The 18,087-nt window shown below is 43.3% G+C and overlaps 1 protein-coding gene and 1 long non-coding RNA gene across 34 annotated transcripts in view; one reads left to right on the top strand and one right to left on the bottom strand.

Annotated features, from left to right (window-relative positions):
• The window catches only part of PALLD (palladin, cytoskeletal associated protein), a 469,895-nt gene that overhangs the window by 401,175 nt on the left and 50,633 nt on the right, over nucleotides 1–18,087 (top strand). For all 33 annotated transcript variants that reach the window (XM_078366289.1, XM_078366298.1, XM_078366290.1 and 30 more), the window contains one exon: nucleotides 16,006–16,674. In XM_078366289.1, coding sequence (XP_078222415.1) covers nucleotides 16,006–16,674 — 669 coding nt within the window. The remainder of the gene's footprint in view (nucleotides 1–16,005; nucleotides 16,675–18,087) is intronic.
• Nucleotides 573–2,875, bottom strand: LOC144581718 (uncharacterized). Its single transcript, XR_013532827.1, has 3 exons — nucleotides 2,697–2,875; nucleotides 2,276–2,367; nucleotides 573–2,016 (listed from the first exon to the last, which is right to left on the bottom strand). It is a non-coding gene; the product is annotated as an uncharacterized LOC144581718 (long non-coding RNA).

The following is an 18,087-nucleotide window of genomic DNA, read 5'->3' as shown; positions in this document are numbered from 1 at the left end:
AATTTTATAGTTTTAGATTCACATTTATGTTGAAGGTTTTATTTTTATGTATTTATTTTTAGAGATGGGGTCTTGCTCTGTCCCCCAGGCTGGAGTGTAGTGGCCACAAGATCATAAGCTCCCGGGTTCAGTCGATGCTCCATCTCAGCCTCCCGAGTAGGTGGGACTACAGGTGTGCGTCAACATGCCGGCTAATTTTTTAGTGTTCTGTAGAGACAGGGTCTTACTTTATTGCCCACGCTGATCTCAACCTTCTGGGCTCAAGTGATCCTCCCCCTTCAGAGTCCCAAAGTGCTGGAATTACAGGCATTAGCCACCATCTCTGACCTGCTGAAGACTGATATTAGTTAACTTTCGCATAAGGTGTCAGTTGTGAGCTGAGGTTGGAAATCAATAGGGTTTGGAGGGGTTTTTTTTTTTTATTCTTACCACTTTTGTATTCTTATGCACTAATTATGTGTATTCTTACCACTTTAAAAAAAGGACTTAATTTCAAAAGAGATTAAAAAGAAATATTGTATAGAAATGTCTGCAGTTATAATTAGTAGTTCCATTTTAGAAATAAAAAGTTGTTTTATTTTGCTTCATTTTGAGATAGGATCTTGTTCTGTCACCCAGTCTGGAGTGCAGTGGCACAGTTGTGGCTCACTGCAGCCTTGTTCTCCTGGCTCAAGCAAGTAGCTGGGACTACAGATTTCGCACCACCACACCTGGCTAATTTTTTAATTTTTATTTTTAGCGCGGATGAGGTTTCACTATGTTGCCTAGGCTGGTCTCAAGATGTGGGCTGAAGTGATCCTCCCGCCTCAACCTCCCAAAGTGCTGACATGACAGGCCTGCAACACTATGCCCACCAAGAAAAAGTTTTCTTATGACTACCGTACTGATTCTCAGGAATAGTCGTTGTGCTTTAATTCTCTGAGCCAAAAACGTCAACTTCTCTTGGGCAAGAAGGACCATGTTTCGATTGCACTTTCTCATATGGCCCCCTTGCCTTCAGCCATTTTCATAATCTAAACTTGATGGCAGTGTCTTGTGATAGGGTGAGAAATGAAAAATGGTAAAAGCCATTTGTTAGGGTAAATCTGAACTAATTATGTAGATCAGCTGAAATAAAAAGGGTTACAAAGACAAGTTTTCTGTCTTCAGGAGGGAATGTAGATACGAAAACTTCATTGGTGATGAAAAGCTATGGATAAATTTGCATTTGCCAGATCTGCTTAGGGAGAATATATACACCAGGTGGAGGAAGTCTTCCCACACCCCTTCTGGAAGGACTGAGATCCTGCCACCAGCCACATGTTGCAACATCAACAGAAGGTCCTCAGATTGCCTTCCACGAAGGAGGGGAGTGGGCCTGTTGAATGCTTTCATTTTGTGATACTGAGAACATGTGAGCTGCTCAGCCCTTTGCCAGAGCTGGGGCTAGCCTCTTCCAATAAATGCTAAAAGATGACTACTGCTTAGAAGGTGCACCTATCAGCATGAGCCCATGTGTCTCAGGTTCTTTCAGGCCATTACCATGCATGAATAATGTACATTTGATGGGAGATGATCGTCTCTCCCTACTCAAGTTTGGAACTATTTGGCAGATATAGTGAGGAGTCAGAAAGAAATGCAAGTACCAGATTCATACTGGGAAGAACTCAGGAGAAAGGGATGTACTGCTGGGCCTTGTGAGCTGGCTTCTATTTCACTCTTGAGCTAAGCAAGCTGATACCCACTCACAGGCAGCATTGAACAGCTCCACGTAGATCCCCCCTCCAAAAAAACAGGAAGAAAAAGCCCTCTCACTACACCAAGATCTAAAGAAAGAAGAGCAAGGGAGGGGCTGATAGGGGCATGCCCAGCTCCATCCCCCACCCATATTCGCCATAAAGGGAGGAGACGGCAAAGAGGGCCCCCATCCTGGAAATCCTTCATGGGAAGCAGTGAAGGATGTGGGGCCCACTCCATCTGTGTCCAGGGTTCTGCTGATCCTGTGTGGTAATTTTGAAAGATGATAGCATGATGCTCCTGAAAGGAAAAAACAAGAGTTTCATCTATTAGTTCATTAACATATATCATGAATGACTTTAATGTCTTCTGGTTCATTTTGACATTTTTGTAAATTCTATACATCTTTTATTTACTTCCATGATAAATTTTAAAGATAACAAATGTCCACAGCAAGGAAAAAAACTACTAGTAAATTTGTAACTTTTATATTTCTATGCTTTTAACTGTTACATTAATCTTGTCTTATTCAAAATGTATTCACCACAAAAATACTTACTAATCTTGGTTTCCTGGTATGAACTGCTTGTGCTTCTGAGATTAGAGATATGCTTTTCTTCACCGGTGGCCACAGTCAAGATAAGATCATGCCTAAAAGGACAAGTTAGGAATAGAAGTGTAATTAAGTATATTCTGTGTTAGTTTTACTTAGGACTGTAATTCTTTAGCAATTTCATCATATTTAGACTTGAAAATATGCGTGACTGCCAATACTGATATCCATGAATATATCCATGAATATATGCCTGTTACTTCCAGGCAGTTGGTCACCTTCTATCTTCAGGCCCTTGTTAGAACCTGACAGATTTTGCATGTATCTTTTTTTCGTTCTTTGTAATGTTTATCTGTATTCTTGTTAGAAATAACTTTCTGGTTCAGTTATTTAAAAGATTAAGCCTTTTAGTGAAAGCAGTTCTCACCTTGGTGTCATCACTTGAGAGGCTGGCAGCGAAGAAACGCAGCTACTCTGGGCTCGGCCGGAGCCTCCTGTATGGCTCTGCACCAGCCACAATTGTTACTCAGCTGGATGAGGTTCCGGTGCCTTCCACGCACACGTGCTGGGCTTCCCCGTGTCCCTAGCACACAGACACTATAAATACTTAGTGGCTTTTTCCATTGTTTGAAATCTTAAAAAGAAAAGGCACATTCTGGTGTACATACTACCTCCATACATGAAGGGCCATCTACTGTATAAATCTTACAGTATAGTCATGAATTCCAGATGTGGTGTGCAACAGACTTCATTATTTACATGTTTTGGAAAAGATTAATAAAGTACAGCAAAAGAAGCTCAGTGCTACAGCTGTACATACTGTACTCTATTCTTTTGAATAGCAGTTCAAGATTTTGCAGCATTTTTATTGTATTGGAAACAGTCACAGATACCATATTATAGAAAACTCTGTTTGATAGAATGCCAGATATAACTTGACTATACACAGTCATATATAACCACACTGGAAACTTCATGTAACTACGATAAATTTCCCTCATTTTTTCCTTTGGAGTAATTACATTAGATAATTGAGCTGTTTCATCTAAGAATTTATTTTTGTGGTTGTAGTCATTTCTCAGGGAGGGAATCTCATTTATTACAGTTCTCCCCAAGGCACCCTGGATAGACCTCATCCACTGCTGGAAAGCCTGGCCCTGCCTGCTGAGGGGAAATGGCTGGGCAGCACTGTCTTCACTGCATCTCTTCCTCTGGCCTCTAAGGAATGTCAAGGTCAGCTGGTCAAAAAGCTAAGAAGGGCCAAAGCCATTTACAACTTAGAGTTCTTTTCCACGGTCACAGTCTCTTAATTCATGCTGCTAGGCTGCATCTCTTGAGCTTGCCAAAATGCATTTTTGAGCTTTTTCAAGAACGTTCTCCTACTTCAGATGAGAGGTTGGGATGGGAGTCTGATGATCAGGCAAGCCCAGCCTTCACACCACGGAACCCTTGGCTTGTATATCTTGGCCATTAGCATTTAAACTAGCAATGGTCGACCTGTAAGAGGAAATAAATTACCCTGAGTACCCAGATCCAACTGTGCATTCCTCACATTGATTGCGAGACCAAAATATGTAGAAAATGTTATTGGCGACATTATTATTATTTATTTAGAAATGTTTAGTTCTTTAGTTACAGGCCTATGTTAATAGAAATTTGAAAAGTCATCTTTATAGAGTTGTTTATCAGCATGTGATAGAATGTTCCCAGATTGCAGCATATTTAGATACAATCTCTCAAGAGATGGAACAGCATAACAGATGAGTAATATTAGTAATATTCAGATGTACAATCATAAAAGACTAAAAAGTGAATTTTATAGCATGGGCGAATTTTAAAAATATTTAAAGGGGACTATTTAAAAATAATCCAATGATCTATTGCAAAGATATGAAGAAAGTCAGACTGAGAATGATTTAGGCAAGGCTGCACAGATAATTGGTGGCACAGTCATGTCTACCAGGGAAAGCACTAAGTAACCCAGTGGAGGAGATGCTAAAAGGGCTGCTGGTGACTGAAAAACAAGGCAATTTAGGCTCACGCCTGTAATCCCAACACTTGGGGAGGCCGAGGTGGGAGGATTGCTTGAGCCCAGGGGTTTGAGACCAGCCTGGGCAACATAGTGAGACACTGTCTCTACTTAAAAAAATAAAAAATAAAAAAATAATCCACCTAGGTATGGTGACACACACCAGTAGTTCCAGCTACTCAGGAAGCTGAGACGGAAGGATCGCTTGAGCCCAGGAAGCTGCAGTGAGCCAAGATCAGATGCCACTTCACTCCAGCCTGGGCAACAGAGCAAGACCCTGCATCATTCACAAACACACACATACCAAGCTATTTTTAAGAATCCAAATCCAGTTATTTTGGACATGATTCTTCTTGTGTTTATTTTTTTCTACAACAAACACTGTGTTCGAAAGGAGAGACAGAACTATAAGTAGATAGGAACTTCCATGCCATGAAATTCCATGGTAGTATTTATTGCCTTTATGTGATATGTCTCTTGATTTTTCTCAGAAATTTGAATTAATATTATACTTGGAAAATATGAAGTAAGCAGCTTTATCAGTTGGTTTCATCCTCCTGTTCAGATATTTTGGATGTACAATATTTAGCTATAAATACAGGTTGTTTGGTTAGTAGAGACCAACTATTCACTAGTTTCTCAATATAGTGAATGCTAGTTGATAGTTCTTCAGCTGAAATAAGAAATTCTGGAAGCAAATTTAATTTCTTAGTTTCAAAATCAATTCCTTCAGGTTGCTTTGTACATTCTTACAGTTTTCCCGGTAAATAAAAGTTTTTACGCCTAGCATGAGACACAGCTCCCTAAAATTGTATGTATGGAATGTGTTCAGGACGTAGCTGGGCTGTCTCTATAGCTGTGTTGAGCGCCATTGCAGTGTCCACATCCCAGTAACAGAGAGGCAGGATAGAAGCAACAGACTGAGAGCCACAGTCTTGAGTGGAACCCAAATTAGAAAGGTCCTCCGTGTCTGAGGAAGTCACGTTGCACATGGCAAAAACTAGATAAGTCACGGTGCTTTGATCAGAGACATGGCAACATCATGGTCGTGAGCCAGAGCGCTTCAGTTTCCCATCTCCTCTTCTTTCCCACTGCATGGTCTCGTGCCTCAATTACTAGGTATCTTTGTGCCTGAGTTTCTTCATCTGTAAAATGGAATGGAGATAATAAAAATGGCCTCTCTCCTAGGGTTTTTATAAAAATTAAATGAGCTTATATGGCTAAAGTGCTTAAAATGGCGTTTGGTACATAGCAAGTGCTCTATCACAGTAAGCGCTCGTCACTAGATAGTGGTGACGCTGTTGGCGCTGGCAGCAGTAGCAACAGTCATTCTTGATGACATTCTTTGGAAAAGGCCTCCTGGCAGCATTAAACACAGGGAATGGATGAATGGATGCCCTTCTCAGGCCTCCAGGATACTTTGTTGCTGTCCAAGACCTTCTTTACCTTACAAACTTCTGGAATTTGATGTTTTAAGAGTCGTTTTAACCAGTCTATTTTTATATGCACATAGTTTAAGAGAGTCGATCAGTATAGAAGATTATAAAATGCCAAAATGAGAGACTTCCTCCGTCTGCCTCATTTCAGTCTCACTCTCCAGAGGTCAACACTTGAAACCATTTGTTTTCATTTGTTCTGGTGGTTTCTTTCACAAGTTTATGAACAGTCTGTGTATTCATCCATTTATTGATTCTCAACTTCCGATAGTGCTATTAGATTAACCCTTACGTTCTTTTTTTTTTTGAGATGGAATTTCACTCTTGTTACCCAGGCTGGAGTGCAATGGTGCAATCTCGGCTCACCGCAACCTCCGCCTCCTGGGTTCAGGCAATTCTCCTGCCTCAGCCTCCCGAGTAGCTGGGATTACAGGCGCGTGCTACCATGCCCAGCTAATTTTTTGTATTTTTAGTAGAGACGGGGTTTCACCTTGTTGACCGGGATGGTCTCGATAACCCTTATGTTCTTAACAGCAAGATGTTCTTGTTGGGCCTTCGGCACCAACTGGCTGATAACAGCGATTTCTTGATCTCCTTGTGCTTCCATTTGTGTATCTGTCAAATAAGGAAATTGGACTTGTCGGTTTCCAAGACCCCTTTCTTAAAAGTGTTAAGAGACTTTGAACGAATTTAAGTAAAAAACAAGAAAGAAAGAGAATTCAGAGATGAAACTGTTCTGAGGGTTATCTGGATCCTGCTGCTAAAACCATGTTCAAATTTTAACCGCTTCTCTCCCTTTTTCTTTCATCTAATGAATTGGCTGCTTTTTATATACTAGCTTCCATTTTGTAGACCCTTCCATAATGACCAGGAACTCCAGAGGATTCTATCCTTCTAGACCCATCCCTTCCATCCTCAGTATGAAAAGTCCCAGGGAAAGGCCCTGATTGGCCTGGCCTGACCTGGGTTGTATACTTATCCTGGGATAATTTGCTAAAGCCATATGCCAATTGACTAGTCCTGAATCACATGCTCACCCGGCAGCCAAAGTTGAGAGGGTTGTGACTAGCAGACCCACAAGGAATAGGGTAGAAGCAGATCTGTAAGGAGGGAGGAGGGTTACCAGATGAAAGAAGAATGGTAGAGAATAAAAACAGATGTCTGCCTTGCTTGCAGTTTCAGGAAACTGACTTTAAGAAGAAACTCATTCAATCCTCCACCTACTAGTGAGTCATGACTTGCTTATATGAATGCTTACTGCCATGCATTCAACCATCGGCCTCATTCTTCCAGAAGTAAAGCATGACCTCCACCTACACATTCTTTAACTTAGTATCAGCCACAAGCAGTTCCCAGCAGGACGTCCACAACACTTGAAAGATGAATACAGATGTGAGTGTGATGTTCCAGGCAGACATCAGTGCTTTAGATTCTAGCTCAATACAGTCACTCCATGGCGGCCTTGTTAGAAACACTCTGGTCTTTATGACTTCTGCACTACACAATGGACACGCAAGGGAACTGTTTCCTCTCTCTGTACAGGGACCAACTTTGTTATCTCAGGATACAGTCTCTGTTTTGAAAAAGTCACTGTAGAACAGTACAGGTATGGGAAGAATGGGCTCACTCAAAAAGAGCTGCCTAGAGATGACTGAGGTTCTTACCAAGAACTGGAAATATCCCAAGGCCTTTCTCCTCAAGGTAAACAGAAACTTACTGCATTTTTGACTGATAACCAAATAAAATGGAAACTGGGCAGCAGCACAGGCTGCCACTGCCTAGAACATGATGGAGTGCCTCACAGATGCCAGATTAGGAGCTGTATTACCAGGTTCACAAATGCTCTTGTTCAGGTTTGGGAGTTTCACATTTTGGATACTAACAAGCCAGAAATCTATGAGTACTGTTACTATAAGAGTTCTGATACATACAATCTCCTTTATTAGAAGAAGCATTTCCCTTTCCTGTATTCCACACGAAAGGATGCCTGGCAAACTTCTGACAGGTAGTAACTGACATCTATATCAAAACACTGTAATAATCAACAAGACAGAACACATCTGGCTCTGGGTGATCTGGGCTGGTGTGTGAGATAATGCCGTGCCAGCCTTGTGGGCTGGAGTAGTTGGAGGAGGGAGTAAGAACTGCTAGCTGTTATTAGGGAAGGCTTCAAGAAGAGATGGGCATTGAAACGGGCATAGAAGGATGAAGACAGTGGATGGAGAGAAGTTGGTGGGAATGACCGTCCAAGAGGGCAGTGCATGAGAAGAGGCCAGCAGGAAGGAAAACTCAGAATCGGTCTGGGGAACACTAAGAGTAACTAACTTAGAAGAATGGAAAGGTGGAGATAGAGCAGCAGTAGTTGGAGATAAGATTATTAGGACTGTTTGAAGCCAAATTCTGGGTATCTTAAATATCAGGTATTATTTTAGGGAGAAAAGTTGGATCAGGGTAAGACGAGCTCTGTCCAGACACAAGTTTTAAGTGAAGTAGCTCATTTATGTCACGTGGAAGTGGAAATGGAATTCAGGACTGAAGACTGGGTTAGCTCAGCGAGTGAGAGTGATGGGGCTGACCTGGTGCAAAGAGGAGCATCCAGTTTCGATCTTGGTAGAGTACCCACTGTGAGAGATGGAGAAGAACCAGTGGAGGAAGGCAGGCACCGTCCCAGAAGTCTGGGAACAAGGAGAGTTGTGTTAGTGACACCAAGGGAGAAAGTGCTTCCAGAAAGATGGAGTGGGTAAGCCACTGTCAGATGCTGCAGAGGCATCAAGAAGGAGGGCTGAGAGAAGCCTGGAACTGCTGAGCACAGCACAGCCCTATCTTCACATTGAATGAAACGTCAAATTAATTTTTGGAAGACTTACAAAATCAGACCAAAACATCCAAAAGATGGGGAAAGGGTTACTAGCAGAACACTGGCCACTCACCACTGAAATAGTTCACATATTCTCTTTAAGGGAAAGCATTAGAGCAGAACCACATCCAACTCTAGCCCCATAGAAACTATTTTGAGACACACAAAACCTAAAAGCTATTTTTGTCTTGACTCTGTAGAATTTATCTATAGGTATATCTGTCTTAAGAAAAAAAAATGCAACTAATGTTAGCCAGTTAGTTAACAGAATATTCACAGGATGGATTATTCACAGAATAATTCTTCCTTTTGTAAGAAGATTTACTGTGGAATTGTTTTTATCTGCCTCCCAAATGCCTTTAAATCTCATTTTCCAAAACTGATAGATAAATTTTTCAAAAACAGTTGAAATAGGTGTGAAAACAGCATATGTGCAAGGTTAACATATGAACACACCCAAATAAAGACCATACTTGGACTCATTTGGTTGTCCAAGTTTACCAGTTTCTTTGAAATTAGATTCTTTATAATGTATAAATCTTACAGAGCTAAAAACGACAGGTCATAAAATCTAAAAGTTTATTAGGACTTAAAGTTCAGAACCTACCCCAGAAAAGTTAAACAAATTATCCAAAGTCATAAACAGAACGTGGCAGAGCTGGATCTGCGCTATCGGAGCTCTTCTCTGCTGGACTGACTCCGTGTTTTTACTAGTAACTAACCTGCATGATAGCGGCTTTCTTTCTAAGAGGACTCTGGAAATGGAGCTGTGTTTTGCTGAGTGCCGTACAGCTTGATGGAGCAAGGAGTTTTACACTGTATAGAAATCTAGGGATTTAAATTAAATTCAACAGATATTTATTGAGCGGCTTCCCTGTGAGTAAGAGGAAGATACTGAAAATGGAGGGCTCAGTGAAGTGAGAGGATTGCTGTTTTTTGCAAAGACATCGGAGGAGTAGATACTGGTGACTTGTTTAGAAAGAGATGACACGGCCCTTAGTAGTAATCAACTCACACATACTGACTACACACCACTGTTTCGGATGTGTTCAACCCAGCAAGCATAAGTATGATGGAAGTGACTCAAGGTTTTGCACCAGCCTCTGTTTGATGAATGAAAATGAAGAGTTGAGGAAACATTAACCATAGGAAACCTGAAAATATGCCAAATTTATCATTTCGTTGTAAGACAGAGTGAAATATCTGCCCTTTCTTCCCTAATTCTTCAAAATATCAGAGAAATTTTATACTAAGACCTTCAAGTTCCTCAACATCTGCCTCACAGGGAGCTTTCCTTTGGTGTCTCAATTAGAAATGAGATCACTGATTGCGCCTCAAGCATTGAAAAAAAGGTTGAAAAACAGATTTTTTCTTCAAAAGTGTACTTGGTCTGTGTTAAGAATTAAAATCAAACATTTTCTATTAGGAACAGTCTGCATTAATTCCTTTTAATGTCCACTAAATTAGCATAGTTTTTATAAGAATCAACTAATCTATTCCTGCTGTTTCCACTGGCCTTTGCATCAGTAGAAATGAAAATCATTTTGGCCATTTAACTGTGACGCAGAGTCGACTGTTTTAGAAGCTGACCTCGCATTCCTCCCCCAAAAGCAGCTGGAGCTGAAGCACCAGTGTTCCCTGTTGGTCAGATTCATCTGGACATCACAACTGCAGCACTGTCAAAGCCTGTCCCTTATCATGGGCAATTTATGTCCAGCTACAAATCCTGCTCTTCTTGGGGGGGCTAGAAATGCTTTGGACCACATCCTGCAGCCCTCCCAGAGCCAGAGTGACCATTTACCCCACAGAGAGTTGGATCTCCACAGACCTCCTAGATGAGAAATCACGACATCTGGGAGCCAGCAGTAGGAGTCAACATCTGAGAAACAGTTCACATTGCTACTGACCCTTGACAGAGCACCGTCTCCCTACCTCTCATTCCTGTTCCTTCTGTTACATAAGAGACTCAGCCATCCTTTGATATTCCAGAGAGGTTCCCAGGAGGATTAGGACTTGGTCATCAATTCTTCCCCTCCCCCGCCACCCCTCTCTCATGGTACATGGAATGACTTCAAATAGAGATCAACTTTATGCATGAAGACATACAGAGCTACTGTTTTCTGCGGTGGAGCCAAATATGGCTCTTATTCCAAGTACAAAGGAAAAGTCTCTCAAAGAGACTCAAGTCATGTGCCGACTTCACTCCGGTCACTTCTCCCTTGAACCCTCCTTTGTAATTGTGTTCAGCTCTGGCTTTGGAAAGTCAGCACAATTTACAAAGGATTCAGAATGCATGCAAGGTCAAAAAAACAGCTTTGTAGTAAAGGAAACCTATGTCCTTTTGCAGTACATTTTAAACTTAAACATATTCCCAAGCAGTACTCCACTTAGTTCTAGCATTCTTTTGTTTCTGGTACTTCATAGAAAATCCAGATTTTTATCCCTGGCCTCCCCACAGCCTTAGGGGAGTGTGTGTGAATTGTTTCTGCACTCATCTCTCATAAGCCCAGTGCATACATTCCCATTTGTCTCCCATTAATCCTTATAGTGTAAATGACTATTTTTGAGATTGTGATCTGTATACCTTTTCCCAAGGGCAATCACAAGTTAGTGCTAAACAGATCCAGTTGTTAGATAGTGACCTTCATGCAGTGGACCTAGCCTGTGATAGGAAGATACCAATTAAGCTATGAGCAATGGAACTGTAGAAGACAATTGAAGCACTACTATAATAAAGTTAGAGATGGAACTGAACTGGACCACCTGAATGGGAAGCCCTTGTAGGAGTTTTATTTTCTATTTTATATGCTCCTATATTTGAGCTCTCATGCATATGATTCTGAGCTAATCTTAGCCGGATGGGAATATATTGTAGGAACACCCACCAGCTTATCCCCTAATTCACTTACTGACCTTCATTTGAAAAGTCTTCAGATTTCCCAGTCCAACATGGGACCCTCCTAGCGTAGGAATGTCCTACTCAACATGCCTGATGAGCCCAGTGGGTACAGAAATTGCAGAATGACATTTCTGTCATTGTCGTCATTGACAGTGGTGAGTCCACCATGTTCAGTGTCTGGCCAGGTGCTGAGGGGATGCCGAAAGTTACCTTCCTTACCTTTAAAGTGCTTATACGTGTCGGGAGCAGAGGGGCGATGGCTCAGAAGGTGCAGTATGGCAGCTCTTCACCATACAAACGCTTTCCTATCACACAATCAAGTATGAAAGAAAGCGTATCGACCAACAGCAGATTTATTCATAGATCACACATGTTCTTAGCTTTGTGATCTCAAGAATTTTTCTAGGCAATTCTGAATACTCCATCTTGACTATGAGCAGGGGATAAAATACTTGCAATCCAGACACTGCTCCAGAGACATAGCAGGCATTTCCAATTTACATAAAAGTTGCTTTTCAGGTTGTTTGCTTTCACATCATTTATTGTGAACTTGGGTTGCAGTTTCCCAGAGAAAACGTGATACTTAGTAATAATAACCGACATTTTAACAAATGTTTTTAGTTGACTGAGCACTCTACAGAAGATGATGTAGCACCAGGCTTCTGAGCCAGCCAGCCCTTCACATCCAGGTTCTGCCCATGGACACATGACTTGACCTCACTAACTGATGGTGAATTTTTGCAATGGGGATAACAGTCCCACCTCCAAGGGTTGGTATGTGTCGCCAGTGTGAGGCACATGGCAAGTGCCCTGTGGCTCCATGATGAGAAGGGGGAGGAGCGGTGCTGACACCAGCCATCTTACGGTCTCATGACTCAGCCCACCTCCAGTTCTCATCTGCCTACTTGCCACTGCGTTCCCTCGCCAGCTGCTTGCAATGGGAATGGGTGAAGGGGAAAATCCCCTGCAACCAGTGAAGCATTCTTCCTGTTTTTAAAAGGCGTGGTTTGTAAAGTAACCAGGATTGAGAAGATTCTCTTCTGCTGCGAAAGGTGATGTATTGAGCTCATAGTCCGAACCAGGCACTGTGCTCATTTAATGAGCTTTGGGGCTAGTAGCTGGCTGAGCTGGGTCCCAAGCCCCTTGATCTGTGACTCTAGCCTTTTTTGTCATGTACCTTTCTCCTGCTTGGGACAGGGTTTTTAGTCTGGTTAACTTTTTCTGAACTGCTTTCATTTAGTGGCAGGAGAGATGACCGAATTGGAAAATAAATGGGTGGGACATCTCTCCTTCTCCCTGTCAGATCTCTTTGCCCCATCCAAAGGGTAAAAGTATTCTTGTTGAAAGCTTTGTGCAAGCCACTGGGGTAAGGGAGTGACTGATTTTCTATAATGTAGGAGGGGAATCTATTGAGTTAGCATGTACGTGTCTCCTTCCTGAGCTGCCAAGACCTTCTCATCTTTGTGCTTTCACTCTAAGAAGAATCATGTTTGAAGCCAAATATTCCTAAATATGTATTTAAAGTCTTCACTGATTATTCAGACCCTAAAGGCCCTGGATGTTAGAGCTGCCAGAAGGCATAAAAGTGAATAAAGGCCTCAGAAGGAAAATATAGCCACAGGTTTGTTTAAGTCACATAGAAGGTCAAGGTTCTTTTATGTCACATGCTTGAGTAGTGAAAAGAGTGGGGGCAGACACAGGTTCTAACCTGGCTCTGCAGGTAACTGGCTCTGTGGCCTTGAGTGTTACTTAAAACCAGTGTTCCCATGTGTAAGTGGACTGCGACAGTCTAGACGGTCTCATTTCCTTCAGTATCGAAACTTCTAGAATTGAAGGGTGGGCAAGAGTGGGGAATTGCTCACAGTTTTTGAATTAGGGGTACGGTAGGTAGAGGGGAAAAAGGAAGCTCGGAGAAATTCAATGGATTCTTGTGCAAGACCAAAGATTTAAACAAATGACACTCAAGAGTACATTGCAACCAGGGTCATCCAGAACCCTTAACTTTTCATCTACTACACAGTATTTCCAAAAAATTCAGTTCAGCTTCATTTTTCAGAGAAAAGACAGCAGAAAAAAATGGAGAAACTAAAGAAGTCATGAATTTCTTATGACAAATAATTTCTAAGTAATTTCCAAAAGCTACAGGCAGTCTTACCTTTCTCCTTCATTCTTTCGGCCTTTTTATCTCTGTGAAAATCAACTTTTCTAAAAATAGCTTAATGAGGAAGGAAATGGTAAAATTGTGCATTTCATCACAGTCCAATATGAAATCCATTTAACTTGTGTTTATCATTTGCACAGAAATATAGCCAGACACTTTAAAATTTAAAATAAGCATTTTTGCCCTCCTTTTCCCCACCCCTATTCTTCACACCTCACCAAACCACGGAGAAACTGAGAAGTTCAAACTCTAGCAGGCACGTCACTAGAATGCCCACTCACTTCCATGCAATGCTACATTAATCACTTCTTCCTAAAAGTAGCACTTCCACAGCTTTAAGCCCACTTGGGTTAGCAACATAGTGGTTCTTTTTAATGCGGAATGAGTAGGCTGACCTCAGAGAAGTTTACAACCAACATAGTCATGGTGGGGCCTTGTACCCTGGTTTCTTTGAAGACTGGCTCTCAGGAGTCACTCCCTAATCCTGGGGCCAGGGAATCCTCACATCAGGTACAGAGCATGGTATGATGTCTGTAGCTACTTCAGCAGAGCCACCACACACACCAGTTTGCTGATGCCAGGCCAAGCCCGAAATTCTTAAAACACAGCTGTGGCTTTGGCCATTGTGAGCCCAGCTGGGCAGTGAGTAGGGGAGCAGCACCTTTGAGGAGAGCCACAGTGATGGCTTCCAATCCAGATACGGAGATCAGCTGAAGAGTGTGATGCTAAACATCCTGGGACTAGGATGCATGCTGCCCTCGCTACGAAATGAGAGAGAGACGGCAAAGGCAGATGAAGCATTTGGGGACTCAGAAAGGAGAGTGCTAGATAATGGATTTTAGAGCTGGTGGGTGGTATTTACTAGTTCTATTCCTGGGCCAGTTCTAAATGCATGAACACAAAAGCACATGTGCTGGATGGTCTCCCCGAACCACACAGACATCTGGAGCTTCAGGGCAGTGGTGAATCCCAGCAGTGACATGGCTGCTGTTAAAACCCTCGAGCTCACAGGACTCAACAGAGTTCTTTGTGGTTGGAGTGTTTGATGCTCTGAACATGTTAAGAACACAGAAGCTTTTACTAATTGTACTTTTATGTAATAAAATGCAGTACATTAAAACATAGAAGTGTCTTCTCATTCAACTTTCTGTTCCCAAGCAAGCATGGCTTTGTCTTCTCATGGACTTAAGTGTAATCTCTTTACTGGATTAATTCTAAAAGGGAACAGAAAACATAGGACGGAGTTTAGAACTTGCTGACGCTCCCACATCTAATGATACTTGATGAAAGACCTAAATACTTCATTTTTTTACTGGCAGCTTCAGTTATTATTATTCCTGAGTTTTTTTGAAGGCTTGATTTTTGCCTATAGATAGGAAAGTTTGGGGTTTTGATTTCTAGTTTTAAAAGATTTGAAGTTAGGCGCAGAGCTTGGTCTACTCGTGGGTACTTGTTTGATCTGCTTCTTACAGTGCCACTTTCTGTTCAAGTTTCTTTTGACAGCTGTTGGTCCCTGTCTTCACCCCATGTGAATAAAGGAAAACATCCTGGATGTACAGCAAAGTTTCCACGTGAAAGAGTGAGGTGTTAGATCATTGCTAGCTGCTTGCTCTTATTTTAGCAATAAAAATTTTAACTGTCTCTTCTCAATGGTAAATATTTGGGGAATTAAGTATACATTATAAAATTAATATTTTGCTATTTATTGAACACCTACATGTTATAGATGTCACTTGTTTACATGTGTTTGAAATAACATACACTATCAGTGTGTATTAGGGTTTGGTTATAAATTGGCAATTTAGTTTACTAAAATTTTGCATAAAAACGTGCAGGACAAATGAGATTAATGTTTTTTAAAATCCACCTGTGGTATTTATTGAATGCAGAGTTGACAGCACTGAGTAGGCAAATTGGACTAACCTAAATCTGCCAGATAGAACTTCAAACAGGTGTTTTTGTTTCTTTTTGCTTTTAACTTTCTTATTTTGATAGGATTCTTTTACCAAAAATTGGCTACGAATGAGAGGACTGAGAACGATGTCGAGATGTTTTTCTCTTAATATTTCTGATTCTGTTAGAATGTGGCTCCTGGAAGTCAGACACATCGCCATCAGGCTGTGTAAACGGGTTGGGATCCCCTCATGTGAGGCTGACGTAGGTCAGTGAGCCGGGCGGGCCTAGTACGCTGACTTAGCGCCGGGTCCAGCCTGAACCGCCGGAGCGCGCCCTGCTGGCCGCGAACATGCGCTCGCCCGGGGTGTTCTCCACGGAGGGCACGAGTGCAAGGCAAGGTCTGGCTCACGCGCGTTCACGGCCGCCGCTCTCTGAAGCTGTCGCTTCTCTCTCCGCAGGGACCCGCTGAAGATCCAGCAACTGCAGAACCAGATCCGCCTGGAACAGGAGGCCAGCGCACGGCAGCCGCCGCTAGCCCGCAGCGCGCCACCCTCGCCGCCCTTCCCGCCGCCACCCGCCTTCCCGGAGCTTGCGGCCTGCGCGCCGCCCGCGTCCCCGGAGCCCATGAGCGCACTGACCTCCCGCGCCACCCCCGCCATGCAGTCCTCCGGCTCCTTCAACTACGCGCGCCCCAAGCAGTTCATCGCCGCGCAGAATCTCGGGCCCGCGTCGGGACACGGCACGCCTGCCTCCAGCCCCGGCTCGTCCAGCCTCCCGTCGCCCCTGTCCCCGACGCCCCGGCCGCTCGCTCGTGCGTCCGCGCCGCCCTTCGCGCCCCTCTTTGGCGCCGAGCCCGACACCCCCTGGGGCTCGTCCTCGCCGTCGCCTCCGCCGCCACCGCCCCCGGTCTTCAGCCCCACGGCGGCCTTCCCGGTGCCCGACGTGTTCCCGCTGCCGCCGCCGCCACCGCCGCTCCCAAGCCCGGGCCCCGTGTCCCACGGCTCCTCGCCCACCGCCCGCTTCAGCCACAGCCAGACGCCCGCGGCCTTCCTCAGCGCCCTGCTGCCCTCGCAGCCGCCGCCTGCCGCCGTCAACGCCCTGGGGCTGCCCAAGGGTGTCACCCCCGCGTGAGTGACAGCAGCGCCCCCCCTTCCACCTCCTATCCCCGCGTCCCTTCCTCCGAGCCCCTCCCTGCGGCTCCCACACCCCTAGACCTGCGCTCCATCTGCCCGCAACCCAGGAGCGCCGCCCTGGTGACACTGCACACGTTTCCCTCCTTGCTATGTACAAACTCTTAACATGGCAGCTGGACCCAGTGATTCTTGCCTAGCCACTTAACCATTATCAAAATCAGCACTTTTTCATTCAAGGAGATTCTCATCAGGAACTATTCAAAATCTATGTAGTGGTCTCTTAACAATTATGACAAGGAGGGCCTTAGCCACCATTTATTGTGCTAAGCAACTCACATTATTGATTCATTGGATACAACATTCCTAAGAGGTAGCATTGGTCCAGTTAAACTACTGAGGATTCCAGGAGTAAATAAACTACCCAGGGTCACATAGCCATTAAACTGAGACTTGAATCCGTGCTCTCACCACCAAACTCTGTGTTTTATTATGCTTCATGCCAGCATTGCAAGGGATGTGAAGGAGTTTGGTTAAGTATAATCTCAGTGTTTTTGAAAAACCTCAGTGAACAGATTTCGAACTAAGCCTTCGTGTAGATCTAGGGAGTAGAAGGAGGCAAAAGCATGTAAATGTCTTTATGTTTTCATGTAGGTAAATGAGGGCATATGCAGCCTGCTGGAAAAGGATGGTGCCAGTTCTGTTCCTGGCCTTGATCTCGAGATCCATTCCATGCCCTTAGCTGTGTTTCTGTTTGGAGGTGATCTGATGTCTCTCCTTACATCTCAGTGACGATGCAGCAGCCCTATGAGGTCTTTAAAATGGAAAGTCTTGGAGGATAAACAGCATCTACAAAAGTACAGTAAAATCCTCAAGCGAAATACAGTGCAGGTGTTTGGCGTGTTTGTTTGAAAAGTAGAATGAGTAAAAGCTAGTACCTAACTCATTTTACTGAAAATTTCAAAAATGAGTACGTGCTCGCAAAGGTTAGGCCAGCACCTACTTCTTTCTCCACTCTTCCTGCTGAAATCCTAGTTCAGAGTTTGCCAGAAGCATACTGTTGTTCAGAGAGAAAAAGAAGGAAACTACTACAAAGGAGATCTTAGAATTCAAGTTATTTTTTTTCATCTGTAAAAGTGTTCATTCTACGATATACTAATGCCACTTAGAGACAAGCACTGCTGTGTTAGGCCTTGACGAGATGTACAGGCAGCTTCAGTTAGCAATGCTGCTTTTGTTGGGCCCTTCCTAAATGTTGATTACATGAATTTGCAATCTGGCTTCTTCTCAAATCCTTACTGGACGAAACTCAGTCAGTGAATATGTAAAGAAACAAGTCCAATAAAGGAGCCGAATGTAGTCTAGTAATGATGTGATAAAGGACTTCTTTTAAAAGTTGTCAGTCAGCTT

Source organism: Callithrix jacchus, chromosome 3 (assembly GCF_049354715.1).
Source record: "Callithrix jacchus isolate 240 chromosome 3, calJac240_pri, whole genome shotgun sequence".
Classification (NCBI taxonomy): domain Eukaryota; kingdom Metazoa; phylum Chordata; class Mammalia; order Primates; family Cebidae; genus Callithrix; species Callithrix jacchus.
This window is presented reverse-complemented; position numbering and strand designations above follow the sequence as displayed.